Genomic DNA, 12,510 nt, shown 5'->3' with positions numbered 1-12,510 from the left:
CATCTCCATCCATCTTCGTATTCATTATTCAGTGTTCTCGTTTGCTTTGCTTTGCTCTTGTGGCTTTGTGTGTCACTGCTTTCTGATTCAACTTCGATTTTACACTGATCATTTTTTCGGTCATTCACACAACACATCGTCAAAATGGTATGTTGGCAACCGCTTGCTGGCTGACAACTCGGCAATCGAAATACAGAATATTGCATCCACTAACGTCAATTGAATAGACTTCCTCAACTATCATCTCCAACACTGAGAATGTGTGTTTCCCCTCCTCTCGCGAAGACTGTCAATTACATTGATCACGCGAGACTCTTTTACGACCTTTCAGACTCATGATCTAACGCGCAACAGCTTCGCAAGTACATGGCCCTTGAGCAGAAGGGCAAGGTTATGGCCGAGTACGTCTGGATTGATGCTGAGGGTGGTGTTCGTTCCAAGACCAAGGTACGTGTCACACCAATCATCGCCGGTGGTTCCTTATCTCGCAATTTATCGCAAGCCGCGCTTTCCCTCCCGATAAGCCAGCCCACTTCCCCTCAACAGCAATGCGAAGCGAGCCACCAGATGACTCGAAACAAATCAGGATTCAATCTAACTAACTACTATTCTAGACTCTCTCCAAGGCTGTCACCTCCGTCGACGAGCTCCCTGAGTGGAACTTCGACGGTTCCTCCACCGGCCAAGCCCCCGGTGACAACTCCGATGTCTACATTCGCCCCGTTGCTATCTTCCCTGACCCCTTCCGCAAGGGAGAGAACATCCTTGTCCTCTGTGAGACCTGGGACTCCGATGGAACCCCCAACAAGTTCAACCACCGCCACGAAGCTGCCAAGTTGATGGAGGCTCACGCCGGCGAGCACTTCTGGTTCGGTCTTGAGCAAGAATACACCCTCCTTGGCCCCGACGGATGGCCATACGGCTGGCCCAAGGGTGGTTTCCCCGGTCCCCAGGGCCCTTACTACTGCGGTGTCGGAACCGGCAAGGTCTACTGCCGTGACATCGTTGAGGCTCACTACAAGGCCTGCTTGTACGCCGGTATCAACATCTCCGGCATCAACGCCGAGGTCATGCCCGCTCAGTGGGAGTACCAGGTCGGTCCTTGCGAGGGTATCGAGATGGGCGACCACCTTTGGATGTCTCGTTTCCTCCTCCACCGTGTCGCCGAAGAATTCGGTGCTCAGATCTCTTTCCATCCTAAGCCCATTCCCGGTGACTGGAACGGTGCCGGTCTTCACACTAACGTATCCACCGACTCCACCCGTGCTGAGGGTGGTATGAAGGCCATTGAGGCTGCCATGAAGAAGCTCGAGGCCCGTCACGTTGAGCACATTGCCGTCTACGGTGAGGGTAACGAGGCTCGTCTTACCGGTCGCCACGAGACTGGTTCCATTGACAAGTTCTCCTACGGTGTCGCTGACCGTGGTGGTTCCATCCGTATTCCCCGCCAGTGCGCCAAGGATGGCAAGGGTTACTTCGAGGACCGACGACCTGCCTCCAACGCTGACCCTTACCAGGTTACTGGTATCATTGTTGAGACTGTACGTTCTCATCCCACTACTTTTTAGAAGAACCATGCTAACGGGTTTACAGCTCTGCGGTGGCGTTTAAACGATCTCAACTCTATTGTTACGAAAGAAAAATGAAATAAATAAAAATTGAAAAAATACCCAATCAACAATCGACAATCAACAATCAAACCAATGGATACCCTACCGTTACGTCGTTCGTCTCTTACTATTCGACCATGTTCATGAAGCAGACAAGGTAGAGATGAAATAGGACGACAATCAAGACAACATACAGAATAGTCATATACATACATACCATTCATACAATTTCATACATATATTCTACTTCATGCCTTGTCTCAACGAAGAGCCTTTTTATTTTCTTCTGTCTATTCTTCATTTGTCCCTGTGGGATCTGTATTCCTTTCTCTGACTCTTCGTCAGACTCGTGGAGTGCGTTATGCATGAATCGAGTGGTATTGCTATGACTTGAACGTGTGTATGTCAAGTGAATGAGAATTTCTTATGTTTTGGATTCTGCTTGACTGCGTTGCCTGTGTTTTGTCATTGTTCGCGTGGAATGAGATTCACAGCATAGATAGCCCTGTTAGTATCAATTATATGTTTGTATTTGCTTTTACTTCTCTATACATACTTAAGCTGTGTAGGAAGTAGTTCAATGTTATGTAGCGGCCCTCAAAGGGACATCTGGAGGCATTGATGTCAAAATCTACCCATATGTATACCTACTAGGTGATTGATGTCCATTTGATGTATTGATTGATGTGAATTCAGCCCTGGAGTGTAAGTTAAAGCAAGCGGTGGGGTGGTTACGTAGGTATCCTTTGGACCTGCAAGCTTCATCAATCGGATTGATAGACATATGCATATATAGGCCAGAAATGACATTGATTCTATCAACAGATAAATAACTCAAGATGTGATCTATCTTTATCTGACTATCCTACGAAGGATAGCTAGGTACAAATATCAAAAACGAATAAGATTGAATGGGGTATATCCAGAAACGAAAAAAAAGAGGCGAATATGGTGAACGTCAAGGGTCTTCCTATGCATACATGAATGGCATGGTATGACAGGACTGATCTCGAGATGTATGAGCAAGCTCAACCATGTAATTTATATATACTGTTTAGCTCGACTCTGAAATATGTCCCGCATCACCGTTCTCAATATGATACGGAGGGTTGGCATGATCTTTGTTGCTAACGCGCTTCTCCACATCAGCGATACCACCGACGTGATGGAAGTGCTCGTCTGTTTGGGTATAGTTGATGAGCAACTCTCCATTCTTGCCGTAGCGTCGCGGCTCGTCGCGTGCAATCCGCACCAAAGACCAGATGGATTTGGTCTTGTGGAAGATTGTGTCCATTTCTTCCAGGGAGCGATACGCTGTTTCGGGGTAGAAGAAGTAGACGACGGGGAAGATAAAGGCGTTACTATAAGACATTAGCCATTGGAAATGATTGGCGAAAGAATGAGGGAGGGGGGGGAGCGGGGGCTTACATGACGGCAAAAATGATATAGGTCTGATAACCAATGGTCTGGAAAGCAACGGGGGTAATCATGACAACCATAAAGTTGAACGCCCAGTTGGCTGAGGTGGCCAACGCATTGGCAGGGGCACGAATACGTAGCGGCACAATTTCGGCAGGGTACAACCACGTCATTCCCAGCCAACCCCAGGCAAAGAAGGTGTTGAAGACGAACAAGAAGACGGCAGCTACAATACCGGGTTTGGTTTGACCCACGAAACTGGTGCTAATAGACAAGACGACCATAGATAGAGACATGCCTGCAGCTCCGATCAGCATCAATGGTCGACGACCAGCCTTTTCGATGATGAAAATGGGTAGCCAGGAAGCTATGAAATATTCGGTACCGTTGCAAGCGGCTAGGATACGAGACAGGAATCCAGAGAGACCTATACTGTTCTGGTAGATGGTAGCAGCGTAGTAAGTAATCAAGTTAATACCGGAAATCTGCTGGAACATCTGGTTGACGTAGGCAAGGACGACACGGTGGAAGTGACGGTTCTCGTCCATGGTGAACAGATCGCGCCAGCTGGTGTTTTGTGCTTCCAAGACGGTATCCTTGATAGCAGTGAATTCGTTCTCGACAAGGGTGTCCTCACGGCTGGTGTCGAGCAAAGCACTCAAGACATCGGTGGCCTCATCTTCGCGGCCCTGGAAGATGAGCCATCGAGGAGACTCGGGCAAGGACATGACAAATGCCAAAATTATCAAGGCAATGAAGATCTGGAATGCAATCGGGAATCGCCATGAGACCGAGTTGGGGTCAAGGAATGAGAAACCAAAGTCTAGCCAGTAACTGAGACAGATACCGCCGGTAATCAGCGAACCTTCGACCATGACCAATTGACCACGACGATGAGACTTGGAACATTCGGATTGCCATGTAGGGACGGTTGATGTATTCAATCCATTACCGATACCGGTCACGATACGGCCGACAATAAACTGAGCAAGGCTGAAGGAGGCGCATTGCAGAGTGGCGCCGATAACCATGATAAAAGAGCCCAGGAAGATGGTTTTGCGACGACCGAGACGGTCACCAATAAAGATGCAGATGATTGAACCGAAGAAACATCCGACGTTGTAGGCGGAAACAGCGGTTCCTATATCATTCAGTTCGGGTTCCAATCAGAAGATTTTGTGAACATACCCTCAATGTTGGATCGATGCATCTGTGCAGATGAGCTCAGCGCTTTAAATGAGTCTGATGAGGTATCGAGATCAGGAAACTGTGCAATGAAGGAGTCCAACGTTAAAAGACCACCCATGACACCTCTGCGACACGTCAGTTCATTTCTCCCAATACGGAACAGGTGGTTCATACTGGTCATAACCAAAGAGACTATAGATAGCATTGTTAGCATGTGCCTCACACATGACAGCGACAGATACGTACAGGAAATCCAGGCCGGCAATCACACCGATTGCAATGTTGAGTCTGGTGCCTCGAAGGCCCAGGTAGGAGCGTCCACCGTGACCCATTCTGGCGGTTTGGTCTGTCTACCTTGTTATACTCGCGCTTCTACTGGCGCATACACGATATCCGGCGATCGATTCGAATTGACAACGAGGTGCATCCGAAATGTATATGCAGACAGGATATATACCAAGACGAAACCAGTCCGCCTTGTTGCTTGGTTGGTCAAAGAGGAAGCGAGAGAAAGAAAGCAACATGATCAGAAGAGGAGAGGGCGCGATTATAAACGAGCGAGGCATAAAGCAGTACATAGTAACCTAAGCTGTGCCCTCCTCATGCACAGGCACATATCAGCGTATCAATACGGTAAAGTAGGTTACTCTTAGCCAAGAGGTAACGAAATTCGCACTCGATATGATACATAATTGGCTAGCAGCAGCATTGTGCATGCAGTGTTGCCAATGGCGATGCTTTTTTGAGGCTATTCATCTCCGGATGTGGAGTAGCTCGCGTGCTGTACTACAGAGTATGTAAGAATACACTCTTGATACCACTCCATACAGGAAGGAGGAAGTGGAGTCTGGGGGAAAACGGAAGGAACAGCCATGGCGTCATGCTGCAGGGCCAGAACACGCTAGCCCCAGAATGGAGAAGCCGACTGTGTACCTTTGTTTGCATTTTGCACGGCTCTCTCGTTTCGATCAGGCACTGTCCTTTACGCTGCATGTGTCCGATCTCTCTGCTATCTAGACTGTACTCAGCTATTGTATGACAACGTTCCATGTAATGTTCCCGTAAGGATCCTGGAGTTTTATTCTGTAAGGACACTTTTATGTAGCACAGCGCAAGTGGGTTAAGTGCCTTACGCGTTGACCAATCAGAAGCGCACGGCGGCTGCCATTCCGTTGATCGCCCACGCTAATTGTTGGCTGCCTCAGGCCACTGAGCTACTCCTTGCCTACGGAGCAATTCGTCATTCACGACGTCGAGAATAAATTAACGATATCAATTCGACGGCATCACTTTGTATATCCAACTGCTTATACACCGACGTGTTCGTGCACGAGCAGAGGCGAAGACAGACAGACAACATCGGAACCCTCAAAATAATCGGGAATGCAGGGGCTCCACCCAAGGGATTGAACCCTCCCCGTACCAGCCCTGACTGGCTCGGTAACCCGAACTAAATAAATCTCCAACACCCAACAACTTCCAACAAACCACTCATGAAATGGGAAGCCATCTGCGTTGTTTCCCCCCCCCCCCCCGGCGGAAATCAAGGTCCCGGAGAATTGGAGTAACGAGAAAAAGAGGAATTTCTCTTTTGAGGCGAGCGTGTCGCTTCATTCCGCTCTGGACATTGGCTGGTTACTGCATCAGTTATTATGGAGAACGTTGGACCTCAGGCCTGACATTCTGATCGTCGATCGTCAACCACGGAAGACACTGACCCTTTCAAGTTTCAGGTTTCAAGTGATAGTCAACGCAAGGAAATCGTTAAGGCGCCTGTATTTCCATGTTTCCTCCGTGTGGCAATTGATACTCGTCTCGGTACACGTGGAGCTTACCTGATCGCGTTTTTCTATCCTTCAATTCTTTCGAGGCCAACCTCTTGGCTTCCTGTCCGGGTTCGGCATGGCACATAGATCATCGACTCACGTACAAACTCAAACAGACTGCTGTCATGCCAAGCTACCGGTCCATCCTTTGCATGGCAATATTTCTATGTCCGTCATATATGCCGATAACCGACGACCCGGGTACAACATTATCCGAATTGTAGAGTCGAATAGAGTTAACATACGGGTAAAAGGTGTGGGTCTCCAGGCTGTACTATCCCATTGTTCTCTGACTTGACTCATCGTAAGGGTTCTCAGAGACTGTGGTACAAAGACCGTCTGATCACAGATCATGAAGAACGGGGTACTTTCCGTTGTATGCTGTACTAACGGTGCAAACAAATAACTAATAATGCGGGATAGTACCTAGTCATATTACGTACTAGCAATCCTAGCCCGAGTCACCCCGGCAGATCTCCGCATCTTTCAGAGGTCGTTTTCTTCGTTTCTTTTTCGTAAGCTAGACTGTTCAGGCCTGGGGAAAGGAACTCATTCCCGTGGAGGTAAGTTCGACAGGCGGGATGCCCAGATCAGGTAACTCCGGCCTTCCTCCTGAATCGCTTTGCCATGGGGAAGTTTATATGGAGAAAGTTCGTTCAAAACGGCGATCTCATTGAATGAACCCCCCCCCCCCCCCCTTTTCCCAAGACGCCTTCAGGCGAGACACGGACATTGAAAATGACGCACATGCAGTCCAGACATCGGCAGGAAGGAAACGAAGAATTATTGTGAGAAACTTTCAGGTGCGATTGAGAGATCATGCAACCCCCAAAGCTTACCACATTAGCAGTCATGAAAAGTCTGAGCAAGTCAAGGTTCGAAAACGGCACAAGTCTAAAACCTTCCCGTCATTTGTAGGTACCAGATTCCATATCAAAGGTTATTCTGAGTCGTGCGTCCATATGTAGGAGCTCCTTACGTACTATGTACAAACAACCAAGTTGAATGGAGTATGGAGTGAGTAGGTGAGTTGTAACCGATGAAGATTGATCGCAACGAGGTCCAAGCAACAGGTTCATATTTATTGGGCTGGATCACTACACGTTCCTACCCCTTTACATGTCATTTCTTATAGTACATATTTACCCAATGCAGGGAGTTGTACTGCATAGCCGATCATTTAATCCATAGATGTATTCATACGCAGCCAGAACAGATCAGCAACCACGTATCACGCTTCGCGTGTCCGGAAATACCTACTTCGGTGGATGTGGATGGACTAGACCTACATTCGTTTTTCTTCTCAGGACGTTCGAGAAAAATCTCTCATTGATTCGACGTACTTACTATCCTTGGGATAATCGTCTGCTGATCCTCAGCCGATGCATCAGACAGGTCTCCGGTGCTTGTACTACGTTTCATTCGTGACACCTACATCGACATGATTGCGATAGTTTGCTCTCATTGTTGACCGCATTTTCGTCAAGATGAACTTCGATTGTTTAACAGCTTCCGTTGATATTGGCTCCAATCACGATATTTCTCACATCTCTCAGGTCACATACAACTTTCCCCCAATTTCTACAACCTCAACCGGCCTTGCCTTGAAAGACTGTCAACATGAAAGGACATGAAAGGAAAAAGAAATAAATAAACCGCCCCCTACCATAAACGTTCTATGATACAAAAGGTGCTTGAGACACTGGCTGACTGCAGGTATCGAACGACCCTTACCAGGGAAGCTCAGGTGTTTTCTCGCAACCAGCGTTCCATTCGCCAACTTTTTCTTCGATAAGAACAGGGGCTGCTGAACCCCATGCAGCTTTGCCCACACCATGCTCATCCTCTGCAGGAGGCTAGGAGCAACGACGATTGGTATGCCCCATCTCGCCACAGTTGCTACACTTCACACGAGACCAGTCCCTAGGCTTGGGACAGTCGCGAGCGTAATGCCCAGTCTCATCACAGTTGTTGCAAGTGATGAGATCCATGTTTTGCTGCTGGCCACAGTCGCGCGATAGATGGTCTTCTGCACCGCATTTGCGGCATGCCCTCGCGAACTTGGGAGCATTGGGACAATCTTTTGCGAAGTGACCATTCTGGTTGCAGCGACGACATTCGATGTGGTCCAAATTTGGTGGCTCAGTGCAGTCAACAGCTTTGTGGTCCGGAGATCCGCAGTTGCGACATGCGAACTTGTCCCGTTGTTCGCGTTGCTTGGTGCAATCACGAGCACGATGACCAACCTCTGAACAGTTGACACACTTGATCTCGACACGTTCAATCATGGTACGCTCCTGTTTGCAGCTCTTGGCGATGTGACCCAGTTCTGTGGTTCATGTCAGTCTATTATATTGCAGTATCTCAATGAGATGCTACCTACCTCCGCAATTGACGCACTTGGGGATCAAGCGATCGTATTCGAAACCCGCGTCGGTAAGACGTTCAAGATTGTCTTCAGGGGAGGTGGGCCAGCGCTTGACCAAATGATCACGGTGAGGTTTGTTATCAAAGAAGAACTTGACGACATAGGTACAGTTCAGCTTGCCCTGAAGGTCGATGAAGGTATAATTCTCAAAACCTTCCTTCTGCTTTTCCTGCATACTGTGAGCTGATGCATGGAGTGTGAATCTAGAGTACTTACAAGGGCAATCAAGTGGACATTACCACCCTCAACACGCAATTGCTTCTCGATGTCGACAAAGGTCTTGGTGGGTTCTGCCTTTGCATACACTTGGAATGACTAAAGGACATTTTAGATGAATATCAATAAATATGAGCCAAGTATCTTACATCGCGAAAATCGTCAAGGTCGCGTTCCGTGTCAGCTTTCTTGAGCTTATCCCAGGCATCCTGGGGGGTCTCATCGGCAACATCATTCAAGTCGAATTTGCGGTTTTCATTGCACTCAGAGGTCTTGTGGCCTGTTTTCCCATGGTTAGTCGGCACTAAATACACCTTGGATATCACAAGACTCACCCTCTCCACGGCAGTTCTTGCAAATGTCGGCAGGCTTCTGAGGGCACTCGGACGCAGGATGACCCTCTTCGTTGCAGACACGGCAAGTGCCTTGGAAGACACGAGGATGGGGACAGTCGACCTTGTTGTGACCTTCCTCGCCACAATTGAAGCAGGCACCGCTACCTCCCTGACGAGGTTCAGGGCACTCACGAGCAAAATGGCCAGAATGACCACAGCTGTTAGATAATATGAGCGAGATGACTGGCAGCATGAAAATCAATGCTGCGAACTTACTTGCGGCAGATATCATCACGAGGATGCCCAGAATCGTCACCACCAAAGCCGTTCTGTTCGGTCAAGGCAGCAAAGTCTGTGGCAGGACCGGGTGCACCCCAGTTGTAGTCATCATTAGGTTCTTCATTCTCCCAGCCCGCCATCTATCACCGTCAAGATTAGTACCTGTGGTGCTTGAAATGTGTAAGATGAGTTGGGTGATAGGAAAATAATGGAAATGATAGGAGTGTGTAATGGGTGTCGAGGAAGAGGAAAGGATGAAGATGGAAAAGAAGGAAAAGAAACGAGGGGAAGCAAGAAAAGGAGCGGCAGTTTGGTCATTGAGGGGGCAAATCCGTTTGTCATGACGTCCTGGAGGTCGCTAAAAGCATGCTCCCACATAGAAATGAAAGACTCAAATCGAGACTCAGAGATAAGAAATGAGGCTACCTTGCATCGAATGTAGTATGATTTGGCAAGCTTGTTTCCCCTTAGGTACAAAAAGGTCGATGGGATTCTGATGTGATCTAAAAAGAGACGTGGATCAATGAGAAAAGAAGTTCTGACGTTGCTGAATAGAATGGAAAGAAAAATGAGGAATAGATGAGAATGAGGAGAGATGAGGAGAGAGGTGAAGATACAAAAGAGAAAGAAAGGAAGGATCAAATAAATTTATAGGAAGGAGGCAGGAGGCAGGTAGTGGTTGCGAACGACCAGATTAGGAAGGCACAAACAGTCATGTGACAAGGACAAACGAATTGTCTATTACAACAGCTTTGTTTGTCTCTTCACATCGTAGTCTGTCTAGATAGATAGCCTGACACAAATAAAACCAGCTCAGCTCTGTCTAGTAATATCGAGAACCTGTCTTGTCTTTTCATCTCTATCCCTGAGATCCTTGTCCTCCAGCATCCCATAAGACTTTTCTACCTGCTTGCACAATGCATCCTCCCAAGAAGCCACAGAAGCGTCTCCCTCTCGTCCAAGAGATGGCGTCCCAGCATCATCCCAACAAGCCTGTATCGTATCCCCTATCTTCTCCAAAAATCCCTTGAGTCCTTTCTCTTTGCCTCCACCTGCATGATAACTCCAGAATGGCCCCTTAACAGCCCAACGTGGTCCCATGCTCTCTTCAACAATACGATCTACTTCAGCAGCCGTGACAACTCCAGAGTTGACGAGGTGAATTGCTTCTCGAAACAAGGCAAATGACAGACGATTAGCCACGAAGCCAGTTACTTCCTCTTGCAGAACGACGGGAGATCTGTTGAGCGTCTTCCAATATTCGATCGTCCTATCTATATATTCTTTCGACGCTTGACTATCAGACGAGACAGTAGTACTGGTGCGAGGTGGAACAATCTCCAATACTGGCATTATATGGGGTGGATTGAACGGATGAACAACTAGTAGGCGTGCTGGTTCTCGCATATTGACGCCTTGGACGGATGATGGGATGCCGGAAGTGCTTGACCAGAACAACGCTGTTGATGGAGCTGCCTGTTCGATTTGTGGCCATAGACTCTGTTTGAAGGATACATTTTCAGGACCTTGCTCCTGGACTATGTTGACAGATTTTAATGCTGCTGACAGCTCTGATGATAGAATGAGTTGCTTTGATTCTAGTAGTTGCGGGAGGGAGACATCGGCACCCAGATATTCTGGACAGTATTAGTGAGTAATAGTATATAATATTGATTGAGAATTCGAAGAACTGCCCACCTGGCAACGTTGACTTAACATAGTTTTCTATGTCCGGCCTTGGATCATGAATAATGACCTGAATTCTTTTATTTGGGTGGGAAAGATGCAAAGCTGCAAACGAGAGGCCAATTGTGCCAGATCCAACGATCGCTATCCGTAGGTCGAAAGATACTGCCATGCTTAGAACTAATAATGGGGTGTTATTTCAATATATATAAGACAAATTTAATTTGGCAGTAACATAAGAGTAAACAAGCAGTAGTTGAGATATCCAATGTTGAAGTTGAAGTTGAAGTTGAAGTTGATACCCCAGAGTGGGGATAATCGACCCACTCGAGGCCCATCCACCCATCCAACGGCTATGACACCGGATAATTCAATGAGCCCTATGTGTATAAACAACGCAGCTTTGAGTACCATTATAATTCAATGTCTTCCCATCTTAAGCAGCAAACTACACACTCGAATCCTTCTCAAGCTGCACAAAACACAAATCTCCCGGCAATGCCAAATCACTAAACCTCTCCACAGGGAACGGTGCCGTCTCACCCGTCTTCTGATACCCACGACGCATGTACCAAGCAATAAGTGCCTGACGCGTTGAAAGCGCATCTAGCCCAAACTTGGTCACTCCCCATTCCTGTTGAGAATATCTCTCAGCGTAGGTGAGAATCGCCCGCCCAATCCCGCCTTGTTGATGATGCTGGTCTACCGCCAGCATGGAGACGCGAGCGAGAGCATCACTGCGCTTGGCGACTTCGACTGAGGCCACGAGAGCCTCTCCATTCTCCGTAGTGATAAAGGCCACGATAACCGCACTATTTTGATTGGTGATTCGAGGCATGACTTCCTCGACTGCGACCCGGAAGCGAATGTTGAGTTCCATATCTGCAGTCCAGTCTTGTCGGGTGTCGGCGGCTTGGAAGGCGGATTGAACAAGTTGCTGGATTGCAGGTGCATCTTCTGGGGTTGCGATACGGAATTGAAGGTTGGTTTCTGTCATTTTGCTGCGAATACTTGAGGATGGTGCAATATCTTGACTGTTGCTGTCTGCGGGATTGGTGAAATTGAGGTTGAACAGGACCATGCCATGAGTGGTGAGACCAAGATATATACCTGGGTATTTCACTTCTTCCGAATGAGGTATTTAAATTCGTACGCCCTTTGACTAGGTAGTATCAATCTTCCAAGCCTCTGTGCGAAGGTAGGCTATCTCACGCCTTTTGATCAGTTTCATCTCTTCGGGGTGTTCGCTTTAATATAGATGGGACTAAGCCGCATCTAGAAGGTACTTATCAGCTCAACATCGCCAGCAACTTAACAACCTCAACTACCACTTCCAAGGCTGTCAAAGCCGAACCGAACACTTGCAGGTCACCTAGTTAATCATGTCTTTCTAGAAGACGAATATATCTTCTACGTCCCACTAGGTAGCTGTCTAATGTTCAAGGTTGGGCCGTCTGTTTGAAATCATGATTTTATACAACACAAAGAAGCTAAATATAATTTCCCATGTAGAATATCAACCT

General features: G+C 47.6%; 5 protein-coding genes across 5 annotated transcripts; 1 reads left to right on the top strand and 4 right to left on the bottom strand.

The window, feature by feature from the left end:
- Nucleotides 1–144: 144 nt before the first annotated feature.
- On the top strand, nt 145–1,611 carry EYB26_004113 (uncharacterized protein; the record flags this gene model as incomplete). Its single annotated transcript, XM_054263407.1, has 5 exons — nt 145–147; nt 228–260; nt 355–447; nt 615–1,541; nt 1,594–1,611. 5 exons carry the CDS (start codon nt 145–147, stop codon nt 1,609–1,611), a joined length of 1,074 nt encoding a protein of 357 aa, XP_054119382.1.
- A 1,053-nt stretch (nt 1,612–2,664) lies between these two features.
- EYB26_004112 (uncharacterized protein) lies at nt 2,665–4,549 on the bottom strand (the record flags this gene model as incomplete). Its single annotated transcript, XM_054263406.1, has 5 exons — nt 2,665–2,971; nt 3,039–4,170; nt 4,218–4,342; nt 4,392–4,409; nt 4,464–4,549. The coding sequence occupies 5 exons, from the start codon at nt 4,547–4,549 to the stop codon at nt 2,665–2,667; spliced, it is 1,668 nt and encodes a 555-aa protein (XP_054119381.1).
- A 3,350-nt stretch (nt 4,550–7,899) lies between these two features.
- Nucleotides 7,900–9,441, bottom strand: EYB26_004111 (uncharacterized protein; the record flags this gene model as incomplete). The annotated part of the gene is made up of 6 exons (XM_054263405.1): nt 7,900–8,372; nt 8,427–8,640; nt 8,688–8,786; nt 8,837–8,967; nt 9,023–9,240; nt 9,299–9,441. 6 exons carry the CDS (start codon nt 9,439–9,441, stop codon nt 7,900–7,902), a joined length of 1,278 nt encoding a protein of 425 aa, XP_054119380.1.
- Nucleotides 9,442–10,114: 673 nt separating this feature from the next.
- EYB26_004110 (uncharacterized protein) lies at nt 10,115–11,159 on the bottom strand (the record flags this gene model as incomplete). The annotated part of the gene is made up of 2 exons (XM_054263404.1): nt 10,115–10,938; nt 11,000–11,159. The coding sequence occupies 2 exons, from the start codon at nt 11,157–11,159 to the stop codon at nt 10,115–10,117; spliced, it is 984 nt and encodes a 327-aa protein (XP_054119379.1).
- A 276-nt stretch (nt 11,160–11,435) lies between these two features.
- On the bottom strand, nt 11,436–12,068 carry EYB26_004109 (uncharacterized protein; the record flags this gene model as incomplete). Its single annotated transcript, XM_054263403.1, has 1 exon — nt 11,436–12,068. One exon carries the CDS (start codon nt 12,066–12,068, stop codon nt 11,436–11,438), a length of 633 nt encoding a protein of 210 aa, XP_054119378.1.
- Nucleotides 12,069–12,510: the final 442 nt, after the last annotated feature.

This window comes from Talaromyces marneffei, chromosome 3, assembly GCF_009556855.1.
Source record: "Talaromyces marneffei chromosome 3, complete sequence".
Taxonomy (NCBI): Eukaryota; Fungi; Ascomycota; class Eurotiomycetes; order Eurotiales; family Trichocomaceae; genus Talaromyces; species Talaromyces marneffei.
This window is presented reverse-complemented; position numbering and strand designations above follow the sequence as displayed.